Genomic DNA, 25,231 nt, shown 5'->3' on the forward strand with positions numbered 1-25,231 from the left:
TATTCATTGGGGTTTTTTCTTCTTGATAAATTGAATTACTCAATTGGACTTAATTTGGTTCTTTGCCTCACAAGTTTACATTTTAAAAGAAGACACACCAGAAAGGAATTAAAAATAAATGGAAACAGAAACTCTGTTAACTGTTCCTGAAGTGTTTGAAGGCAGTTCTTGGGCTTTTTCCTCTCCATAAATAGGGAATTTTTTTGCTAATAACTACACCTGCACAGTGCCTGGTGCAGGTTGCATCTACCAGCTCATTGCATTTGCTTGTCTCAAGGCAGCTGAGGCATTGGAATCCTTTCTTTTCCAAGTGAAAGAGAGCTGTGTTCTACCTTGTGATACTGTGATGGAAGGTGAAATGTGTCCATTTGTCTGGTCAGCACAGAATTGCTGCTCTGTCTGCTGGGCTCTGCAAATGATTTGCTCTGCACCACCTGCAGCAGGGTCCTTACCCCTGGATTTCACAGGGAATGAGTACCTGGAAGAGAACAGCCCAGGAGCATGGAGAGAGTCTTACTGGAAGTGCAGAATGAAAACCTGTCCTGGCTTTCTTCCTGTGGAGGCAGTAAAAGGACATTGTGTACCAGGCACTTCCCATTCCCAGCACAGGCATTTCTGCAGAAAACAGGACCTGCCTCAGAGTTACTCCCCTGATGTGTGACTGTCACCACAGTTTTCATCTATCAAAAAAGAAAAGATTTTTTTCTCAGCTATTTTGCTTAAAGAATCACTAGATTTAAATTGAAAAGACCTTTCATTTCACATCTTAAAAGAATTGCTGTATTCTATTTTCTTACTGAACTGCCATGTCTAAGGCAAAAACTATCAGGCAAAGGTTTTTTTTTAAAGAACAAACAAACCAAAAAGCAATGCAGAGCTTTGACATATTTACAGCAATCACAAGCAACAGTTTCTTTGGTATCAGTTCAGGAAGTTGTTCTGACATGTTAGTGACTTACAGTGAAAAAATCCAGGTCTGAGAGCAAGGGTGATGAGATAAATATATGCTTATGATGGGAACAGACCTTGTTAACAGTGTGTGGCATTTATGTTCCCCTTGGATCCCTGGTTTAGGATCAGAAGCTCTCCAGTGGGAAACACAGCTGCAGTTTTTCAATGAACACCTGACAACACTTGGTTCCATGACTCTTTTTCTGGCTCTGCTGCAGGCTGTGTGTTTTGTTTTGGGCATCTCGCTTGGTCTCTCAGTTGTCCTTCCCCAGAAAGCAGGGATCTCTGTCCTCTTTTATGAGCCTCTGGAAGGATCTGGTGAGGTTGGAGTGGATTCACCAGTGTGAAACAGCAACATGTATGTGCAAATCACTCTTGTGTCTAACTGCAATTCCCAGCAAAGGTTCCTTATGGAAAGGCAACAAAGCTCAAGTATGACTTGGCCAAGAGGGGTCTGGGATCTGCAGCACTGGAAGTATTTGTCTGGATGAGGCTGACCTCCTGGGATTCCTCCTGGCCCTTGTTTAATCTTGGATTCTCTGAAACTGAGACAAACAGTGATAAGCACAATGATGCCATGCCCTTGGGTTTTCCTACCATTACCATGGAACAGTTCATAAATGGATTATCTTGAAATACTGGGTCTTCTTCTTGTAAACTGAACCCATCACAGGTTATTTTTCATTATTAGGTTTTTTATGTGTATTTGAGACTTCTTTCAGTCTCTGGGTAAACCCACAGATTAAAGAACTTGGTACTGCAACAAAATAGCCTCATACTATTTATATCTTCGAGGTAATGCCTACCTTTAATAACAGTAGTACCTGAAATCAAGGAAATGCAAACAGACATTTTTAGCCATTAGGGAAGAAAATATTAATGAAAAGTTCATTAATCCCAGGGCTTTCATTCAAGTTTTGGATAAAGATTCATCTGCATCCTCTTTTTTGATTGAATGTGCCCCCACCCTGACTGTGACAAGAAAATCAGACAGACTCATTGGAAATTTTAGGTAGACTGAATTAAGTATTGCTGTAGTATCTGATTGATCCAGAAAATAATTCATTTTGGCCTCATATCCAGATGGACACAACATCAGAACGTTGTAACTCAGCAAGACCCAAGAGGGTCTTCCACCTAACCATTGTCACTTTGGTTCTGACCATGGACTCTCTTGTTCTTACTGTATTTTTTTATTATGATCACATTTTTTATCTCCAAGAATTAGATTATAGTTTCTGCTCTGCAGCTGTTGGGAGGATCTTAATGGAGTGTGTAATAATTTCATATTTTCTGCATCACAGCTCCTATCTCAAGATATTCAATTAGCCTTCTGTCTTGACATTAGGTTATAGAGCCATGTCTAGATGCAAACTCTGGTGATGTGGATGAGGTCTCTTACCACACAATCCATGGAAGTAAATAAATATGCCTATTAGCAAAAAGCATTAAACTTTGATTAAGAACAAGTTCTGAAATACTATCAGTATTTGTCTCGTGCTTAGTTGTGTAAGTGTCAGGGCTGTTCTTGTTCCTTTCAGCTTTGGTACAATCAGTTCCTGTATGTTATCCAACAAATTTTAGGGGATTATAGGAAGTTTCAGTATCAATAGACAACATCTGGCTTTCTGACATTCACGTCTGCGTGAAGTAGGATTTATTCTGCAATTCAGGAGCATCACTATAACATTTATTTCCCTGTTTCACAAATGTATGTCTGTTCATCCTCAGCAATTCTGCAGGGATAGGCACTGTTTTCATTGTGTTATTCAAGTTGCTGTGGTTACAAGGAGATACTCCACTTACTATTTTCCATGTGCCAGATCTGTGCCCTGGCTATTGGCCCATTTCTATGAGGTATTTAATACCTCCTGAAAGTGTCAGAGTGCTGTCAATGCATACATAAACCAAAAGTTACTGAGGGCATTTAGTCAGCCTCACTGTTTGTGTGTATGCTGCCAGACATGGCAGATTACCAGTCTGATGCTCCTCTTTTGCTGCAAGTGATGCAAGTGTCAGCCTGAGAAGGAACAAGATGTGGGAGAAATCAGATGGATTGACCTCTCTAGCAAGAGAAACAGAGGAAAATCAGATTCCATCTTTAATATCTAGAGGTTCTTTGCTTCTCCATGGGCTTTGTCCCATAATCTGTACCTGGATTTCTTTGGCAGAATACCTGAAAGGGTAAATTGTGTAGGAGTTCTGCAGTTAGAGCACACTCAAAACCCAGAGGTAGGTTTCTCTGAGTGTTCTTTTTTTTCTTTGGTCCTAGTATCGCCTGCAGTAACTGCCCTGGGCACTCAGTGCAAAGTGGGAGAGGTGCTTGGCCAAGTCACCCCATTTCCTTTTGCTGCAGTTAAACTGAAGTTACTCATCCCCTTTCTGCAAAAATACTCTTCATGTATGACCCTCTGTCATGGATCCTTTGTCAGCAATGTAAGGCTCACTGAGAGAAATGGTGGCAGAGCTTCCGGGGGTTAAATTCTGCCCTACTCAGGCACAGAGAAAACTGTATCAACAGAGACATTTTCCATAGAAACTGACACCAACACCACTCCATCCTGCCAGCCACTCACTGCCCACTGCTCAGGGTAACAGTGGCTGCAAGACCCTCCAGCTTTGCCTGCGGTCAAAGTAAGATCAAGTCTTTAACCAAAGCAAGTTCTGCTGCTGCCTGCAGGACGTTGTTCTGTCAGTATTGCCGCTCCTTTCCAGCAAAGGCTGAGACTCAAACCATTATGTGCCATACATGCATTTGCTGGGCCAGAGCAAAACTGGTGGATGCTGGAACTGGCAACTGCTGGGCATCCTACTCCCACTCCTTTTACTTTCTGCAAGATCTATGGAAACTTTTAGGTTCTGATTTCTGGGAAATTCAATAGTGATGCCTATTCTTTTTTTCTGTGCAGTGGGGCTGGATTTCACTGGGAGCTCTTAAACGTGAAGTTCTTGCAACACCTAAGGAGTATGCATGAATAGTGAGGTGTAGCATACCATTTAGAGTGGCACCAGACTGTTAATGGCCTCACATAACTTTGGGGTGTGAGGAAAGCATCTGGCTTCTGACTAATATAATTCAAAGTTCTCTTAGTGCCTAACACAGAGCTCGAACACACTTAGATGTGTGTATATGAAATGAGCATTGTAAACCCAAATGTCACCAGAAATCTCAGAATTGCTTTCTTCCCATTGATCTCTTACCTGTGCAGAACAGCTTTGTGCTGCAAGGTGGAATAATGACTCTCATCTGTGTAAAACTCCACTATATTTCCCTTTCAAGAGATCACATAAGTGCTTTGATGACATGGCAAATCCTATAACAGGGAAGTCTTGGCTCACACAGAAATTGCCAGACTGTGGTCCCATCTAGTCCTATACACCACCAGGTCCTATACACCACAGCCTGCAGTACATTTATTTCTGGAGTCCAAGAAACCCTGCAGTGGACAACCATGGAACTAGTTATGTACAGCTGAAAATGTATTTTTGGTGAGATGTTAGTTTCTAAAAGTACCCTTTCCAAGCTTTGTTATTGCAAATCTGCTGTTAATCTTCATTAGTATGGATTCAGTGCTTTCAGGAGCTGTTTAAATGAATGATGCTTTTAAAACTCTCATGGTGGAGCAATTAGAGAAGTACTGGTTTTCTGATAAAAGGGTACACCTGAATGTTATTTTTCATTATTAAGCGAGGGAGGGGAACCTGGGCTTGGTATTTGAGATTCTGGGAAACTGCTAAGTTTTTCATTCTGTTGTGCTTTGGGCTTCTTTTGTAACTATTGGGAAATCTCTTGGATTTGGATAAATGCTCACATTGCTGTGACTTGAGAAATTATTACATGTCACTGAGTCATGATCGCTGTCTCGATGAAGGTGCTCAGCTCTCCATTCGTGTAAGGTCTTGTTGCCTCAGTGAAGGTTCCTTCATTGCGTGCTAAGCTGTGTCTGACTGCTTTGCACTTGCAGAGAGGTGAGAGCCTTCATGGAGGCAGCTCCTCCAGACTGGGTGGTGCGTGGCGGCTTACTGGTGCCACTGGTCACCCTGTGTAAAAAGTGACTTAAATTCGTATTTGCGTCACCTTGGGTGGAGCCAGATGTAGGAGGGGCCAGCCTGAACATAAGCCAGCTGTCTGCCCTGCATGGCTGGTGCTTCCCTGAGTGAATCAGCTGAACTTTGCATCCAGAGTGTGAGCTGTAGCTGTGTGGGTGATCACAGAACTTGGCCTCAAGTGTGAATCCACCCCTGATACTGGGAAACGTCACATATCCCCAGCAAAGAGGTTAATTGTGAGGATGAGTGCAGAAAATATCAAGCTCAGAAAACTGCTAATTGTACTCTAATATTGCCATGAAAAATTCATCCCATACCTGTTGCTGGCTCACAGGCTAAAAAGCAGGCCAGAATAATTTCTGGATGAATTTCAATCAAAAGTAAAGAGTTCGGGGTTGGTTAGTTGGCTGTTTTGGGGTTTTTTTCCCCCCTCAGAATTTACAAAACTAAAACTCTGCTTTTCCACAGGCAGTAGCCAACATCAGGGACTGGCAAACAGTGATCATTTTATTCAGAAATGAAGGTGAATGCTTTAAAAAGAAAGTGCCAGCTGCCAGGGAAGGGTAGAGCAAAGCCTGGATTTGAGACCGAATTGGCTGTATTTTTATCTAGTCCAGTGTGTTTTATTGTTAGGCTCACTTGGAGGAAGCATTGGGTGGGGACACAGAAGTCCTGAACTGTAACCTTGGTGGCTGTTCCAGACCAGGTAGATGATCTCAGAGGATTCACATCACCTTTGACTCCATTTCTGGGAGGTAATTACATCCCACTGCTGTAAAGTGCGGTGAGACCTTCCAGCAAGCGGTGTTGTTATTAACTTTATAACAAACATACCATGTACTCTGCTTAGCATCACAGGTGCTGCAGCTCCAAAGGCCTGGAGCTCTTCATGGACTGGACATAAAATTATCCAGTGACAGCTATCATTGCTTACCTTCCAGTTCAACCTGATTTCCTGGGCATTTGTATGGGAAAGAATGGGCTGGGCTTAAGTGATACACAAGTTAGCTGAGATCATGTGTGGGGAAGGGACATGTTGAATAAAGATCACCAGTGTCACATTTGGTTTCCTTAGTGATACTACAAATAGCAAAAGCAAGCCAAAGATTGCATGAGAGCATTAAAACTGCTTCTCTTCTGTCTTAAGGATGTGAATTTGTCCACTTTGGCATGCAGGTGTAGCTTCAGGAAAGCATTAAACGTGACCATGGGACTCAGCAGCACAGATGGTCCAGCTGCTGCTGAGTCCCCTGAGCCTGGGGCCTCTCGCTCTGGGCGTACTCCTGTCTCTTCGAGATTCTGAGATGAACAGAGGAGTTTGCTGTGATACATGTTCTCTACAATCCCATCCTGTAAGAGAAATGGAAAGATAACACTCTTGAAAGTCCACAGTCTGGTAGGATGTAGATAAAGTAGAGTGAAATTAGAAATACGCAGGAATGAAAGCATGGTTAGATGGGGTTGGTCTAGGTCTTCAAGGGGTTACAATACCGTGATATCAGCAATTGTTATTGCAGTACAATTTTTATTGGTTTTTAAATTTTTGTTGTTGTAAACGTTATTCAAAGTTGCTGCTCTTTACTTGAGACAGTAAGATATAATTTCTATCAACATGTGCTTTGACTGGTTTGCATTCTAAGCAATCAGGAGACATTATTTCTAGTATAGCCCCTAATGGATGGGGGGAATGACGTGGCGTTGACAAAAATGGGAAGGTAGTGATTTCAGGGAATGTCAAGGCTGATAAGTTTTCAGTTGCTGTCCATTTCAAGGTGATTACCCAGAAATAGAAAGAAAAAGAGAGACACCTCAGCCACATAGGAAATTTGGGACAAAACAGATCAACTGAGCTTGTTTGGGTGAAAGCCAGCAGCACGTAGTGAGCTGAACTGTGTGGAGCTAAGTGATAAAACTGTGAGGTCTTCAAGAATGAACTCTGTGCACAGAGCCCAGAGCTGAGCAGGGTCCATGATCAGACTGGGGAATGGCCAGTTAGGTCAGATGGGTGTGAGCCTGGTTGCACCCTAATTTCTAACAGCACAGAGAGGAGAACAACACTGGGCAGCACCACCTGTGACCCAAGCTGATCTACCATTCACCTCACACCATCGTCATTTTCTCATGTTCTTTGTAACTCCTCCTGCTCTTTTCTTGGTGGATATATTAATCGTCTCTTCATTGTGAGACTAATGAACCTATTACCAGAAATTCTGACAATGATTTGGGAAAATCAATGAAATAAAGAAAGGCTGTTAGCACACTACCTTGGAAGGTCACTGCTAACAGAAGGAATTATTTTCCTCTTGTCAATGGTATGGCTGGAAGCTGTTAATGTCGTGCAGCACTGTGCTGTGTGAAATGAGTGATGTGGAACCTGCCAAGTTTTATTCAAAGGACTGGTATCCATATCAGAAACCTTGCCATTCCAGTGAACTTGTGGGAAGGAGTGGAAAAGGATGGGAAAGGAATTTTTATACTATATTTATGTGTGGTTGGGGTTTTAGTAAATTCTCTCTTTTTTTAAATGAAGTGAAACAGCAGCAATACAGCCTTGGGTGTTCAAACATTGGTGGCTGCTCTCTGCCAATATAAGTACAATCCAGGTATATTAGGCAGGTGACCTGTGGAGATAGGGATGTTTTCATGGTGCTGTACAAGGAACTGGTGAAATATCTGGAAATGGAGCTGCAGTGCACAGTAGTAAGGCTCTGGAAATTATTTGAGTGCAGGCTGGCAGTGTTTGGGCAGTTCTGTAGGTCTGAGCAAGCAACTTGGACTGCAAGAGCAAACAGCCTCCCATGTTCTTTGTCACAAAGTGCCTGGGAAACTCTTACCAGAACACCCTCTGCCATGTCAGTGAGTGCTGCCCTGCGTCCCCTCTTCCCTCGCGGTGCCTTTGAAGGTGCTACAGACCATTTGGCAGGAGAACCAGGAGATACTGCAGGAATGCCCCAGGGGCTGTCCTGCCAGCCTAGGGATATAAGGGACAACAGAGACACCGAGATCAGAGCTGGCCTGAGCTGCTGAGTTCTCCAAGGCTACAGTTACAGGACAATTACCCTGGAACCTGGCAACTCAGCATCGTACTTGGATAGTCTGCTGGGCTTCCTGCACACCTGTGTATTCTCACTGAGCATCATGAAAGCATTTTGGCAAGCACCACAGGTAAAAGCTCCCTTCTGTTACTAATATTCTTTTTCCTGCATTTTAATTTAATTTCCCCTATCATTCCTTCTTTTTCCACTGCACATTTCCCCTTGAAAGCTAAGATTGCACGAACGGATGGATTTTCTTTCTCCCCAAGTGCATGTAGCTTTTTTTGCTGTTTGAAGAAATGAACATTTGGGTTGAAGTGCACCTGCAATTCCCATTAATGTAGCAGAGTGAAACCAACCCACTGGTGGAAGGAAAGAAGCTCTCAACTCCCTTTCTCTGACAACAGATCTCGTGAGGAAAAGAAAAAGCCCCAGAAGATGGCAAGGAAATCTGCTTTCTATGCCTGGGCAGTACTTGGGATGTATGGCTGCTGATGGAGCCTGCATGTCCAAATCCTCCTCAGGTGGTTGAACCTCGGCTTGCCATCAGGAGCTTTGCTCTGGAGATGAATGGAGTGCAAACCCCCAAAATTCTTTCTGGGATATTTAACTTGTACTGGTATCACCCATAGATATGTGACCCAGATGGATGAGCTAAAAACTTCTGCAAATTAAATTGTGTACATTGAAGCTGCATAGGTTGGAGGAAAAGGAAAAATGAGGGGATGGAGTGAGGGGAAGAAAGTGCTTTCTTGAATTAGTTCTGGTGCTGAGTGGTAGAAGGTTAGCAAGCAACTTGTGCTGTGGTTGTTTATGTCCTGATCAGCCATGTAGGGCATTTTATATCTTACCCTACAATTGCATTTTAGAATTTCTGTATGAATAGAAATATGTTGCATACCGGTGAAGAAGTCTAAAACAGAGGGGAGGCACACAAAGAGGAACAGTGGTAATTTTGCTGCTTAATAGTGCAATGCTGAGGTGTAATTCTGGTCCCCCAATCCAGTAAAAGGAGTTAAATTGCCACAGAATCTGTGCATGAAGAGCAAGTGGAAAATAAAAGTTTTAAACAGTTTAAGTCCAGTGTTCCAGTCAAATTATTCTTAGCAAAGTGAGTCAAGTTATTTATTAAGAATATGGTTTGTGAGGAAATAACTCCTCTGTTTTGTCCTCATCTATCTGTTCTTTCCCAATATACTTGTTATTTGCCAAATAATTTGGACAAGCACAGATGTAGCGTGCTTCTGCTTTTGTTCGTGTGAGCTGATCCTCGTTTGATGTTTGTGGCATATGCAGATGATGGAGTATTTTCCTCCTTTCTGAAAGGAGTGACTGAAGCACTGTGGAACTGGGGCACTGCTGGTAAGGCTCACAGAAGAACAATTTAATTTGGGTGAAGAATAAGACAAAGTCTCCAAATAAGACCATGGTTTCCAAGTGTTTTGCATACTGTGTCCTGTTAAAGGATCAAGTCCCGACAAGTTACTGGGGACAGCAGGGGTGGAGGAAGGATGTCCATACTGTGCTATGCAATGCATATCTAGGCTTTGCCTTCCAGTAAGGCTTTCCCTCCCTGCTCTCTTAGCAAGATTGTGAAAATCCACGTGGTTTTTAGGCATCTTGCTGGCTCAGGTTACTAAAGATAAAACCAGTGTATAGGACAAGTTTTCTCTTATCCAAAAGGTGGATCTATTTTGCTTCGGGTACTGCAGGAGCTGACTCATGAGGAAAAGACTAAAGAGTTCAGAAAGGAGATGGTGCAGAACTGATTACAAAGTGGCCGAAGAGAGTCTTTTGCAAGAGTTGCAGGAAATGGGAATTTTCCAACTCCCCAGCTATGCTGTGTGATGTCTTGTTCTGAGAGCATGAAGGCTGCATGTGTCCCTTCAGTCCCTGGCAAGGTAGCTCATGTTAATGAGATTCTATGGAGGAGCTCATCTGCAGCCACAGTTTGTCCCAAATAATTGCGTGATTTCTACTTATTGGGATCTGTAATGTCCTCCTCCTGCTTTAGCCACTCCCCTCAGATCTTTGCGGCTGACAATGCCTCAAGATTATTACATAAAATGGCTTTTTTCTCAACCCTTCTCCATGGTGGGGGCCTGTGGGATCCAAAATACTCTTCCAGCTCCCCTTTCTGTGGGCAGCTGGTAGAGAGTGCTGCCTCTTTGCCAGCAGGAGCAGATCAACATCTTTCACATCACACCCCATAGCTTTTCCAAAGGATGGGTCTTGATGCTTTGTGCTGGCACATCAGCTGGGGATTGAGTTCAGGACAGCATTGCACCTCTCCATGGTGGGCAGCAGCCTCAAGAACCAGCTGCTGCAGCACTTACCCTCCTCTGAGCAGAATTCCTGTCATACTTGCAAGATAGTCTTCACTGTGTCAGGGAACCAGAGGATTTTACTTTGATGTAGGACGGGTAGGTAGGAAGATATTGCACCAACACAATTGTGAGTGATAGATACGATGCACATTCATGTCGTTTGAATTTCAGCATCTCAGCAGTTCAGCTGAAAATAGGCAGAAGGAGCAGGGGAGGCTGCAGCATGGGAGGGAAAAAATGCAGAACAGAATTTCAGCCTGCAAGATAGTTGGATCCAAACTGTGTTTGTTCTTTTCTTTTTCTTTCTTTAGAATAGGAAATGAATCCCAGATTCCAAACTGTATTCCTCAAACAAATCAGGAGTAGCTGTTAAAGCCAAAAGGGTGCAAACAGGAGCAAACCTGGGCCTTCAACATTCAATGGGAATTGTGGCTATGGAGTGTAGTCTGTTAAAGGCAGGATTCCTGGTGTCTCAAATTGCTGCTCACTGTTGCATTGGCTCTCAGTTGCAGGGACTGATGTAGCAGTGCAGTCTGGGTCTGCCACTTCTAGATCTGGGCATTTGCAGACCCCAGCGAGCCAGAAAGCAGGATCTGAAAGGAAAACGGGGGAAAAAAATTGAGAACAAAATCACATAGTCCAGCTGGCAAATATTCCCAGGCCACAATTGTCTTTGGCACCCCTCCACCCCCCAAGGTCTCCAATGGTTCTCAGGCCTCCACCACAAGAAAATCAGGGGTTTAAAACTACAGTAATTAAAGAAAATCTTGATGTCATTTGGGTTTGGGAGTATTTGGACATGAGTGTTGTGTGGGCATGTTTGCACATGTGCACCCTGCTTTGTTGAAGCCTGAGCTGTTCAATGACTGAAAATCTGGGGGAGAGGGAGGATGTTCCCATCTGTTCTCACACTGAGAATCTAGAAATGGGGGGGATGATAAGGCACTTTTTGTGGAAGAACTTTTAAGGTGACAATTCCCTCAGCTTGATTTTTGCCAGCCCCACCCTGCTGACCCACAGGGCCTTGGTTCCTTTGCAGAGGTGAATAAAGCATGTGCTCTACTCATGGCATAGTGACACAGTCAGTTGGATCCAGGTGAAGTTGCTTGTGGTTCTCTCAAATGTATACAGGAGCAGAAAGGTAGTGGGGAGAGTTCTGTTTGTACATAACATCTGGAGCAGACCCAGGCAATGTGCTGACTGGCGCCTCACCTGTGAAAGCAGGAGACAGCATGTTCACCAGGATCGTTCATCGGGTCTAGCCAAGACACTCTCGGCTGCAGTAGGGATCCATTCCCCTTTCTGTCCTGCTGGCATCCCTTACAGGTGAAGCAGTTTTGTCCTTGGCATCTTTTTTTTATTCTGGAATGGCTGGGGCAAGCAGTGACACTGGATTTGCCCTCATTTTGGGGTTCCATGGCCAAAGTGGTGGTGGTGTTCACCAGTGTATATGCTGGAATGAAATAGCTGAGTTTTCATTGGGAAGGTGTAGAGCCTTTTGCAGCTAATCCCTGACTGACCCATCAGTGTTTCTGCACTGACAGAGTGAAGGCCCTGGGGAAGAGGTGAGTTGTATGAAATATGGGGTCCCTCTTTCTTTCCTCTGTTGCAGGTGATGTGTAGATGGGACCAGATCTCCACTTCTTTCATCCTGTGCTTGTATGAACTTTAAGACTTTCTTGCTGCTTTTTTTTTCCCCCAAGGATATCAGTAAGAGTAGTCACCTGCTGATAGTTTAAAACAGTCTTAAAGCATGTAATTGCTGTCAAAAGCCAAAGTAAAGCCAGAAGATGAGAGAGGGGATAACTGGGTGCAGCACTGTCTCTCCCATGGTACAGATGGGCATGAGCCACTGCCTCCTGTGGCTGTGGGGAGCTGCCAGGCTGCTGGAGCAGACCTCTGGAAGAACCAGATCAGCCTCTGCTTCTGCTGCTAATGGTTTCAAGCAACTGTTCTCTCTGTGGAAGTGCCATAAATGTGGAAGAATAATTTTACCATTAAAAATACTAAAATCTTCCATATGGAAGAAAGGGTTGACATTTTTTTTGGTTTTTAATTGCTATTTATTTTTCTCATTGTGCCCTAAATACACATAGCACCATCCAGCTGGCTGAACCACAGAGCAGAATGAAATATCTGCCCCATCTATAAAGGCACAAACCTATAAAGTGCAGATGACAGACAAATTTCAGATCTTTGCTCTGTTCACATATATGTAAGTTTTACCATTGGCTTCAATCAGGTCAGAACCAGGAATTGGCTTACATGAAAGGAGAGTTAGCCAAATGAGCACAAGCACATGAGTCAGAAGGTTTGGGTTGATTTGTGATGTTCCCACTGTTTGGCTGATTCCTTCACTGCTTTCAGCCTCAGTTTCCCCTATTTATCAGAGCATAATAGGCTATCTTGCCTAATTACTAATTTAATTAGAATAACAAAACTCACTTTGCATCTACTACTGGTTTGTAAAAAGCTTTTGAAACACTACAGGAGGTGGAATTTGGTTGGCATAAAACCTGTTTGCATCATAAGGATTATCATCTCTGTCATGAATCTGGTTCTCTCTGCTTATTTCCTACAGTTGTGTCTACAAAAAGACCATGGCATCATTTATGCTGCAGATGTTCAGGTACAAAGAAGCCGCAGTCGCTACTTGTGATGCCTTGATGTGGCCACCTAAAAACAGAGGCTAGACAAGAATAGGAGAACAAAAGTAGGTATTCATTTGAAGGGCCTTCAAAGGTCCACTTTGGGAGTGTAAAGCCTATAAGGGGCTCCACCCAAGATGGACCCTGGGTCATGGGTTCTTCACACTTTTTAAGTTTGGTCTGTTTGCACATCAGGGTTAATTCTCCAATTATAACTTCAGTTAACAATGTAATTACCCCACGTTTTCCCCCCCTCTTCAAAGGCTTTTAGTTTACACATTTTGCAGCCTGGGACAATCAAGGTGTCCTTGAAGAGCAAACCTAGAGAGGCTTGCTATGTCTAACCAGCATGAGAGAACAGTAGTTAACAGGCCACATGAAACTTCAGAGTTACACACTAAGCAGTACAGGATTTGAAAAATGTAAAACCTAAGGCATCACTTGGAGTGTCTGATTTTCTAGAAAACGGATGAGAGCAAGGAGCTTTCCATTTCCCCCACAGATTGTAGGTTGGTTTTGAGAGGTGTCCAGCTACAGCTGCTCTGCAGCCGCAGGTCCAAGTGAGACGAGGTCACCTCTGCAGGGCTGTTGCTGTGGTTAGCACAGGCACCACTGTGGCCATCTGAGGACTGAAATCCATATGCATGGCTTCCTAGAGAAAGCAAAGTGGCAGAAGCCACTCGGTGGATATAACTTGGTGTTGTTGTTGGCTGATTTCAGCTTCTCTCTCAGATGCCATCTTTGTACTTAGTGGATGGTTTATCTGAGTGTATTGCTGTGGTTAGAGTGCAGTGCACAGGACAGCAGAGTTTGTGTTAATAGGGCAGTACCTTAGTAATTGTTGTCCCTTGACTCAAACACAGCATCTCTACTACTGAGAAACATTTTTTCCTGGACCCCAGAGGCTTTGTGTCACACTTGAAAAGCTTTATTTTCCTACTTTTTTTAGCTTTATTATTCAAGATCCTCAGATCTCCTGCCAGGCTTAGATTATCTTTTTTTTTATATTTGTTTGGCTTCCCATTTAAACTATCCATTCATCCAGTTTCCATAAAACCCCTAATAACTATTTTAAAGTTTCTGTTCTTGGCTCTTTCCAAACCTGTAAATGCTGGTTTGAAAACCCAAGCTGAGTTCTGTGCAAATAATCCTCTCTACCATCTCTTTTCCTCTGGTTATAAGAGGGTCCTTCAGTGTTTTGCTTTCCAACACTTGTTAGCTATCAGTGGTCCTCATGCCTCTTGTTTGCAGGGAAAAAGAGTAAATGTAGCAGACGATCAACCTGACAGAGGAAATACGATGGTTGTGATAAAACCAGAAAATAGCAGCAGTTAAAGTAGATAAAACACTCCAAAGGTGCCTTTTCTTTCTGCCTCAGTGCAATCCCACATTCATCATGTGCGAGCCCCTGAGTGAGGAGACAATTCTGCTTTCCAACAGCTCTCAGATTTTGTGTGGCAAACACGAACCAAGCCCACCCCTGTGCACTGAGTGCTGCTCATGCATGGAGAAAGCCCTGAGAGACTCCTGACCTGCCCCCAGAGATCTGTCTTCAGTCTTGTGTTGGGTGGATGTGGTGAGAGCAGAAAGCACTGGCATGTCCAGGGGCTGACCTGTGCTGCTGTGCAGCTTGAGACACTGTGTGGAGGGAGAAGTAGTGGAGAAGTTCCAGCAGCATATCAGTGCCTTGGGGAGACATGGGAGGTTTTTTGGATGAGAAGTCAGCCCTGTTATCTTTTTCCTGAGATTAAGACTTGGCATTGATAGCGAAGATGATGTCTGCTTATTATGGGAATGTTTTGTTCTTGTCAAAGAGCAGAGCCTTTCCTGCAAAGCTCATCCCTTGGAGATTTCTTGCTATACTTGTACCAGTGATGGTATGAGTTAAATCAGGGTGCAGAGAGCTGGCATGGATTTCACAACAAGTCTGTCAGGAGAAGATTAGAATCAGGCTTTTGCCTTTTCTTTGTGTTGTGTTGGCTCTTTGCACTCTGAATGTGCTGGGATGCTGGCTCCTGATGGCAGTGGAATTGCCTTTACAGAGTCATTTAGGCTGGAAAAGTCCTCAGAGATAACAGGGTCCAATCTTCGATCAAACACCACCTTGTCAACTAAACCACAGCACTTAGTGCCATGTCCAGTCATTTCTTGAACACTTCCAGGAGTGGTGACTCCACCACCTCTCTGGGCAGTCCATTCTAATGTTTAACAGCCCCGTCCATGAAGAAATTCCACCTGCTTGTGCAGCCATGGACACTAGATTTATTGCAGCTGAGCAGAGGCAGCTCTTCACTCACCAAGTGCCTGAAGTGAGGCGGATCCTCACATCCATTTCAGGCCCTTCACAGATGCTCAGACTAACTGGTGTCACAAGCAGGAGGCCAGACCTGGAGCTATGGAACTCAATGGAAAGAAATCCATATGTCTTCAGAAGCTTTGGATCTGCACCAGCCGTAAAAGAAAATCTTCCAATACAATTTTTCTGTGTAGAGACCAAGTGGGGCCTCTGGCCAATATCTGAAAAACCAGGGCCTAAAATTAGACCCCTAAAATACCAAGAGCAGCGAGTGGTTCCAACTGATACCAAGTTAGGAAAAAGGGCCTGAAATAAACAGATTCCTCAGTAACCAAGATCCTGTTTTTGAGACAAGTGTTCATTCTCACAAGTCAAAACAGCAAGAAACCAAAAAGAAAAAAATGATGAAAACATCAAATCAAATCCCAGCAAACCAATGATATTCTCAGCCAAAGCAAGTCTTACTAGAATGTTTTCCAAAATTCCTCAGGGAGTACCAGTGAGCCATGAAGAGGATATTGCTATTTTTTAAAGTATTAAATTGGGGGTCTTTTGGAACACATTTGGTTTATGTGACAAATCTGTTCTTCTGTTAGGTCCTGTATCTGCTCTATGATTCTCTTGTCCCTTGTGAAATTTCTTCCTTTTCCAGGCCTATGCTATTATTTATATTTTAACCTTTTTTTCTTGTTGCCTTCATGACTTTGTGATGGTCGGTGTGATAATTTGTCTCTTTTGGCAGGTAAAGTGAGGAAGCACTCAGCTTCTCTTTGTCAAGAGAATAAGGTTCATGTCCAGGGACCATCTTTCTTTGAGAGCTGTGTGTAGACATTGTTCAGTGCAACCCTGTTCCCTGGCTAAAACTGCTGGGAGTATGGAAATATGAACATCAGAAAACACTAACAGGAATGACAGCAATCCTGAAAATAGCTCTGATTTCTTTAGAAATAGCACTTGAATCTGCTTTTCAGCCCTCTTCTATGTTTATAGTTTTGTTCCTTTCTGCATATGATGGAAGTGGCCATAGTACTGCATTAATATCATCTTTATGTCTCAATTAGGAATATCTGTTTTGTCACTTCAGGATGAATGACTAAGCAATAAGGTATAGGAAGCCTTACAAGATGATTAGCGCGCTCTCTCTCTCTTTTTTTTATTAATTTTATACATAATTGTTACTGTGGCTAGAGCACCTAGCATATATTTATTGTTGTACTTCATTTGTTGTATTGTCCCAGAACCCTGCTTGTCAGACAAGATCTCATGGTACGGTTGCACAAGCAGAAGACAGCTTCTGGTCCAGGAAATGAGGCCTGACTCTACACAAAGGGAGGGAGGACTCACACCAGCCTAATTCATGCAGTTCCCCAGCGTGAGTGTATGGAAAAGTGTAGGCTGCTTTGTGCATCAGCCTATTTTTTGGTGTGTATCTGGGGAGAAATTAGGAGAGTGAGAGTGGTTCCTGACTTAGTCCTCAGGTCTTTAAAAAATATACAGATTTGTAAAGAAGTGACATCTAAGAAGGTGCCCATGAAATCCACATGTGAGGAAGCATGTTAAGGGCACCCTGAAAAAAGCAGCAAAGAAAGAAAGAAAGAAAGATGTCTCTGTGGCTGTTCAGTCCTAGAAATACAAAGTCTCCTCAGCTCTGCACAACCTTTTCCTGTTGTTTCTTTCAATTCTGATCATGTGAGTTCCCATTGGGTACCAGACTAGCAAACTGCCCTGGCAGCTGCCGATGGGGCAGATGAGACAGGGCAAAAACAGGATTCAAGTACTCCCAGGGCAAAAACAGGATTCAAGTACTCCCAGAACTGCTGTACAAAGCCAAGAGAGAGTCTGATCATCCTCATGAAATGCAGCAGGAGCTTTCTTTTTTGACAAGGTGTCTGAACAAGGGCTGGGTTTCTCTTGACACTGCAGTCCCTGGTGTTGTGTATCCTCTCTCTGTAACTGGGGAATTCCCCGGTTCCTGTAACTGGGGAAAGGAAAGAGGCTGAAGCTTCCAGAAGCCCTACTGGCAACTTGCTTTGTAGTCTAATGAAGAGGGAAGTGGTGAGAAACTAGAGAGACTGGCACTGCTGCAAAACCCTGGATAGACCCTGGCATAGAAAAAGGGCCTATTGCAAGGCTCCACATTGTAGAGCCTTTTCCATTTGAAGTTCAAGTGCAGACACAGTGGCAATAGTGACTTATTCTGTTCAGTGTCAGTTTATGATGGAACATAAATGTAGTATTAAAAGTATATATTAGGTTTAAGTGCAGCTCAAAATGTCAGTGGATTACTCTGTGGTCTTTCAACAGCAGGGTTCTTATAAAATCACAGCCCTTCAGCTTCTGGAGTACAACACAGAGAATGCTGACACTTCTCTGGTACTGTAAGTTATATTTTTGCTGTACAGGTCTGGCAGAGTTCTTGAAAATTTCAGTGATATCCAGACAAAAAACCTCAATCTTAAGCAAACCTGAACTCTGCCTAGAAAGGAATCCTGATATTACCTGTGTTTGGAGCTTCCTACCTCTAATTCTAACAGAATGTTTTAATGACTGAAAGTATGTTTTGCATGTGTGTGTGAATGATAGGAGGTGTTACATTCCTCTGTTCCATTCCATTCAAAAAGCACACTGTGGCTGTTTGACTAAGGAGGTATTCCTACTTCAAAGATCAGTATTAACCAGTACCTCTGCCCAGCCTTGAGGCTCAAAGTCCCTTCTTTTTCTGCTTCCTAATATCTCTGCAATTTCTACCATCTATATCTTCTCTCTCAGCTGGTAGAAGCTCTCTTTCTCCAAAAAAACCAACAGCCCTCTGATGTTGCTGGTCAAGTCTAGAGCAGTTTACAATCATTTTTGATTGTATTAACTCTTCTGTGTTATGTACTGTCTCCTGCACTTTTTTCTTCCATCTGCTTCCAAAAAGGGTAAGAATTTTTCACAGTGTGGATTTGTTACCTGCCTCTCTCCCATTCCCCATCTATTCCCCCCTCCCTGAAGGTTTTTCCTTTCATCCATGGGCCATCTGAAGTCAAAGATTCCATGATTCCATGACAAACCTTCTCTTGGATCAGACTCTTCATGGATAAGGAAGGAATACTGAAAACTAGAAACTAAAACTTTGTTCTTCTGTTGCAGGTGGCTGGAAAATGAGCTCTTTCTTGCCATCTGATTGTAAAAAGGCAAATGTGCAAGTAGTGTAAGTCACCCACTTATTGGCTCTGATGTAAGATTGGTACTGCAGCTGCACAAAGTAGATTTCTTACGGTTTCCTTGGATTTCTATCAAGAAAACTGCTGGATTATCTCCAGTATGTGTACATATTAGAAGTGGATGTCTCTGCTTTAGCCTAACACAAGTTAACTGATGATGGCTTAGCAAAATGTAAACATCTGTGGAGATCAGCATGGTCTGACGCTCTAGGAGTCTATAAAGTCTTCAGAAGTTTCTTTCAACCTTCTGTGATGTACAAGCAATTCTTATTGACTTCCAAGCAGATGCTATGGCAAGGTTTCCATAGGCACAACTTGTTGAGTTTGTTTGGTTCTTTCTTTTCATGGCATGTGAAAATTAAATACAGTAAGAGCTGGGTTAAATTTTTCAAATCTTAAAGCTGGTAAGTGTGAAAATAAGTTTGTTTTCACTGAGGAAGGGGAGGAATATTTTAAATCATTGCAGAACACTTTTGAGAAAGTTATCAAAGTTATTATACTACAAAAAATCCTGTTAGTCTTTATAATGATAGGGATATTTGTCTGCCACAGCAGATTGCAACTTTAAGCTCCAATTAGTGTTTTCCCTTGAATTGCTTTAAGCATTCCTTCATTCTTGAACTCATTCTCTCAGGCTTTACTTTTGTATCAATCCCCTCTGTATACCAAAATTTCAGCATTTCTTTCTTTAGCATCAGTTAAACATCTTGTAGTGCATCACGGGGGGAGTGCCAGTGACTTGAAGGATTTGTGCCAGCTAAGACATATAATAAGAGTGCACAACAGGAAATGCTACAATCAGCTTAATGTACAGTTACGTTAACTTGACTGTGCCCAGATCCTTTGACTGAGGATTTATGAGAATAATGAGAATTTCATTTAATTAATTGAGGTATTAAATGGCAGGGTTTTTCTGTTCTGTTTATGCAGTTTCTTGACATGGTAAGGCTGTGGCCTGTTTTGGGACCACGGTGGGTGGCTTAGCTTCTCATTGGCATCTTGCTCTTCTGCATCTCTCATGCAAGCAAAATTGGCTTGTCACCTTCAGTTTTCTGCCCAAGAAATAAAATTTATGCTGTCCATTCAAGTCATTGTCCTTTAGTAGAGGCACAGGAGCATGTTCTGCCCTGTGAGGAATATTCCTGTGAAGTACAGAAGCATAGGTGTGAAATATTAGGGCACAAACAAGCCCAGAACTGGATGACCCCACACGAATGCCGTGGTTTAGGGCCTGCCAGCTGAATACATGGCAAAGAGGGTACACAGAGCAATTAATTTCTCACCTAAGGGTGGGATAGCAAACTACCCCCACCTGCACATCTGCTGAGCCAGCTCCTTTTCCAAAAGCCAGTGTGCTCACGTTGCACAGTGTTCAAAAGTCCTCGCTGTTCCCAGAATAGTTCCTTAGCTTGTTTGTCCAGTGAGGGGCACAAGGGAAAGTAATTACTGCTGCAAAGGTGGAAAATGGAGGTAACGGCTCAGTCTGATCACCACCCCACCGTGGAGAAAGCTGCATCTCTCCTAACCACAGAGGAGGTGTTTAGTGCTCAGGCTCAAGGCAAATATTTCCTCTTCACTCAGCAGCAGTTAGACAGGATGTGCCAAAGCCAGCCAGGTCATGTGGCATGAGGAAAATGAGCTGCATGGAACTGTCATCAGCAGCAAGAGTCCCAGAGCTTAGACTTAGCTCTTCTCATGGTGCTAAAACGTGACAGCCACATTACACAGATGCAGAGATTAAAGTTAAACAGACCTGAGTGCAGAGCTAGTGGCTGGTCTTACATTTAACTCTTTGAAGATGACAAATGATACTTCACCCTTCTAACTAAAGTCTAGAAGACACCAACCAGGGATCCCTTCCAGGGACAAGTGGGCTGGTGCAGAGGATCCCTTAGCAGCCCTGATGGATGAGGTTCTGCTGCAGCTGCACTGAGCCACTAAGTCAGTGCAAAGAGGGGCAGCTTTCCAATACCCACTTTCTCTTGGGATTAGTCCCTGCTCCTGTGGAATCAGGGACCAGGCTGGGTTTTATGCCTACCAAAGTCTTTGCCTCCAGCTGATAGAAGGGAGATAAACAAGGCCAGCCTGATCTCGCTCAGATCAGATTTGCCTCAGTCAAAGTTGCTGTATTGATTCCCACGGCGTTGATCCCTCTTTGCACTGAGGTCAGGATGCTGAATGCTGGATTTATGTCATGAACATGAACAGCAATTGTTTTCCTCCAACTGCTTGCCTTTGTAAAGCATTACCTGGTTTGAGGAGGGGCAAGAAGGGTTTCTTAGAAGACATGTGCTTTAGCCTGAAAGTGTTCTAACAAGATGGATGAATGTGTGGATGGCTCCCTCATGCTACAGTTGAACAGTGATCAAACTCTTACCCAGATCTAATGGTGGGGATCTTGTGTATCACTGGAATTGCATTGCTTCAACTGATGTAGTTGAGCTGGTTTTGGCTAAGGTATTTGTTAATTTTCTTCACAGTAGCTGGTGTGGGGCTGTGTTTTGGATCTGTGCTGGAAAGTGTTGAGAATTCCAGGGATGTTTTAGTTATTGCTGAGCAGCACTTACGCAGAGCCAAGGCCTTTTCTTCATCTCACCCCAGCAGTGAGGGGACTGGGGGTGCACAGAAAGCTGGGAGGGGACAGAGCTGGGCCAGGTGACCCCAGCTGACCCAAGGGGTATTCCAGACCATCTGACATCATGCTCAGCAAGAAACTAGAGAGAAGGTCAGGGTCAGGCGAGGCTGCTCAGGGACTGGCTGGGAATTGGTCTGTCGATGGTAAGCAGTTGTTTTCATTTGTATCACTTGTTTTCCTGGGGGTTGTTTTCTCTCATTTTGTTAATTTCCTTTTCATTAAGATTTATTGTTATTATTCAATTGTTAAATTGATCTGAGCTCACCATTTTTTTTACTTTAATCCTTTCAATTCTCTTTTCCCCTCAGTGGGATCAGGGAGTAAGAGAGTGACTGTGTGGTGCTTTGTTCTTGGCTGGTTGAAACCATGACAGTAGTGAGTGAAGCAAACACACAGTAACAGCCTGGCTTCAGACCTCAGCATAAAAGATGCAGACCTGCATGTGCTTTAAACATAGTATAGATTTTTGCCTTCAGAAATGTGGGTCTAAAGGTTATGAAATCCTGCTTGCCCTCTTGTAGACTATTGCATAATTTCAGACTGGTGTCCTTCATGTTGAACTCTTTCTGCTGGCCAGCAGTGATCTGGGTTAGGCTCTTTACTTTCTCTCTGGATTAAGTCCCAGAGGTGGTATTTTATTCATGAGTAAATTCCAACTCAAGTCCAATTTATGACAGAATATTTGATGTAGAGGGTGCTGAAAGAAAACCATCCAAGTGAGCTTTCAAGAAACTTCTGTATAAAATATTGCTTCTCTGCAGATTGGTCTACAGATTTATGTACAGTGATGCCAGACTGCTCTCACATACACTGACTTTTCATCAGGGAGGGATGCTGTATACCAGCTGTTGGTACCCCACATGCAATTTTTCAAATTTTGAAGTCCCTAACAAGCTATTAAAAAGATCTCACTAATTACAAAGAAATTGTATGAAGAGCAACTAAAAATGTCAGTTAGATATTTGCTATATCAAATGCCAAGCCACATAGTTTTGTTTAATGAAATCAGTTTCCAGTAGAGTTCATAACATCACCAGTGACCTAAGCAGTGCACCTGACAGCTCTCCTGCCATCTCGAGCTGTAAATCTGGGTAACTAATGGTATAGCGAAGAAGAAAAGGTCAATAAATGCAGAAATGTGTGGAGAATCTAATCTTTCCCTGGTACTTGTTATTCCTCCCTTCTCACTCTCCTTTCATTCTATAATCTGTCACATTAAACTAGTCATGCTTGGCCAGAGCCTGATCAGGACCTGTTCCTGATAAAGCTGCATCTGTTCTTGCCACACAGCATCAGATGAACAAAGGCACTACATGACTGCAGCTCTGGAAACCTCTCTTCTGGAAATACAGTTTAAGAAAGAGCCATAAATGCATGTAAATAAATTAAATTTGAGAAAGAGAAGGGAGAGACTACAGAAGCCACTTATCTCTTCATGCACAATTAAAAAAGTTTTTATGAGCTTGGTTTTGTTCTGAATAAAACTGCTACTGTTGAGAACAGAAATGTCTTAGGCTTCTGAGCAGTAGAGCTGGTAATCTTTCTGTCTGCCAGGACATTTTTTCCCTGCAGTGTGCTTAATACTGTGTTCCCAGTCCAGAAAGAAATGACTCAGTCAAAAGGACTTCTTTCCTCTCCCTTGGGTGATTATTCCACAGCCTGCTAGGTCTCCCCATTAGGAAATATTTCCAACATAATTTTCCCTGCAGTTACTTTTAAAGCATCTTTCTATGACTAGAAATTATCCTAAGCAGTGCCCTTCCATCATTAGTGTTTCCATTTCTCCTGTGCTTGTCTGTGGTTATCATATGTCCTGTAGCATTTCACTGGCGTTTAGTTGGGCTGCAGATGTTTAATGTATTTAACCTTTCCTTATATGCCAAGCACAGGACTGGCACCAAGACATTTATACACCATTAAACAAGGGAGGTGCCTGCTAAATGTAATGACTTTCTTCTGATGATTTCATGGTAGAGGTTGTGCTAGAGAACAAGGGCAGCTTCTATTCTAAACTACATGGAAAAGGTGCCACTGCTGAAGAAGAATGACTTATAAACAGGCTATATATAGCAATATATTAACTTAGCATCTTGATTTAAGTCCACAGGGGAAGCAGTTAAATTTAATTGATGTCGGCCTCTCAAAGAAAGACATTGCATGTATATGTGCACACAAGAAATTCCAACCAAGTGGAGGAATATTAGTAGGTTTACTAGGGTTCTGTATTTTAACTGCAAAGGATGTCTCTAAAAGCACTAGAGCCCTTTAGGCTGTGGGAAACATTGCAAATGTCACCACCCTATGTATGGATGCATAATATGTATGTATTTTCATGTGTCAGTGTATTTGAGTTTCTTTAAATTTTAAGATTATCTCTGAATTTCTTCAGTTTCTTCAGTTATGTAATTGCTGTATTGTGTATTACCCTAAATTGTTGATATGTGCTATCCACTTGAACTCCAAATAATTTTTTATTTAACTTGTAAACATTTAGCATTTCCCTTTCTTTGGTTGTTTATGAATTTACTAAACTTTAAGTCTTTGTGTTGAATTTTCCCATGCCAACTCTGTCTATTGAACAAAATATGGGGTGTGTGTTGAATGTAAATGATTGTTTCAGTGATTTATTTCTTAAATTTTTCTGAGAACAAGGCAACAGGAAAATGTGATATAGAAGTGCAGGAGCAGTCACACCAGGTCAGACCAGGTGCCTGTCTCACTCAGGATACTCACTCTGACAGTGGCCAATCCTGCAAGCATATTTGACACTTCCTTCAAATATTCTCCCAGCCTCCAACAATTTGTGGCTGAGGGATTTTAGAACCAGGCACAATATTTTGTGCTTAATAGTCCTTGAGGGATTTTCCTTTTGGTGACTTTGTTTTTGAATCTGTGTAAGCTTTTGGCATCTTGAGTGTAATTTGGTGAGGAGTTCCACTGTTAAAATACACTCTGGTTGAAAAGAGGTCCTTTCTGGGTTTTAAGCATATTTCCTGTCATTTTCAATTCAAGATCCCAAGCTGTTATATTGGAACCAATCATTTTGAGCACCAGCCTCTGCCAAACCCCCTCTTGGTCCTCATTTTGGATCAGGAACAGTCAGCTCAAAGCCCTTTGCTATGCAGACAAAGTAGAAGTATTTAAGATTGTTTCTTCCTGTGTGCATCACTTCACCTCAGTGTCATCTGGCCAGACATGCCATCTTGTCACCTTCATCTGAAATTTTCCATAATCATTCCTTAATACCTTGGAATACCTAATTATTGGTAGCAAACTGTCTTCTACTTGTTGTCTGTCCTTTCTAGATCATTGCACAAAGCTTTTTTTTCTCAAGTTAAAAATGCCAAAATTTTCTTTGAGCAGCTTTAGCCATTTGATATGATAAAAAAGAGGAAGGTGGGAGTCAGGATTGTCAGGAACATGCATATTGCTATGCCCATGAGCATCCCAAAATTTCATGGGTCGTGTAAAAGGGAATGCTGCAGATTCTTGACAGCAATGATTAAGGAAAACTCCAGATGTTCTGTTTCAATGAAAGATAAGTACCTTTATTGATGTAACTTTAAAGGGCTGACTTGAGATACCACAGGCCAACAGATTTTGGTTAAAAAATTAAATAGCAGACCCAGAGCTGACAGAAATTGAGAGTGAAACTTGCTTAGAAATCAGTAGGGTGTTGTATCAAATGTAAAAATAATGTTCCTGGGTTAAGAATGAATAGGAACTAGTCCAGGAAAGTAATTAAATGAACCTCCAACTGTACATGCTTGAGTAAATATTTTCAGTGGGGACACATATTCTGAAATTGAAAACCATACCTAAATCCTTTGCTGGACTCTCTGAGCAGTTGTATAGCTGTCTGCAAATACTGAATTTATGTGAATTGTTTGAAATGTATAACCAGTTTGAAAATAAGTTCTTTATCAGGGGGTTTCTGACTGATCATTAGTTGTTTGCTTGTTTTTCATGCATCTCTCCCACATTCTGAGCTGCAGACTTTGAGAGTCTTCTCTGGGGTCTGGTTTGGTCCCCATGGAAGTTGAAAAGTTCACTGATACAGTATCAACAGGGTTTTATTTTTTT

The 25,231-nt window shown here is 42.6% G+C and overlaps 1 protein-coding gene across 1 annotated transcript in view; it reads left to right on the forward strand.

Moving 5' to 3' along the window:
- The first annotated feature begins 8,043 nt into the window (after nucleotides 1–8,043).
- The window catches only part of OSTN (osteocrin), a 50,803-nt gene continuing 33,615 nt past the window's right edge, over nucleotides 8,044–25,231 (forward strand). Inside the window, exon 1 of the mRNA XM_019284535.3 lies at nucleotides 8,044–8,166. Within this exon, the coding sequence (XP_019140080.1) occupies nucleotides 8,140–8,166 (27 nt within the window). The 5' untranslated portion in view covers nucleotides 8,044–8,139. The remainder of the gene's footprint in view (nucleotides 8,167–25,231) is intronic.

The sequence above is a fragment of the Corvus cornix genome, chromosome 9 (assembly GCF_000738735.6).
Source record: "Corvus cornix cornix isolate S_Up_H32 chromosome 9, ASM73873v5, whole genome shotgun sequence".
Taxonomy (NCBI): Eukaryota; Metazoa; Chordata; class Aves; order Passeriformes; family Corvidae; genus Corvus; species Corvus cornix.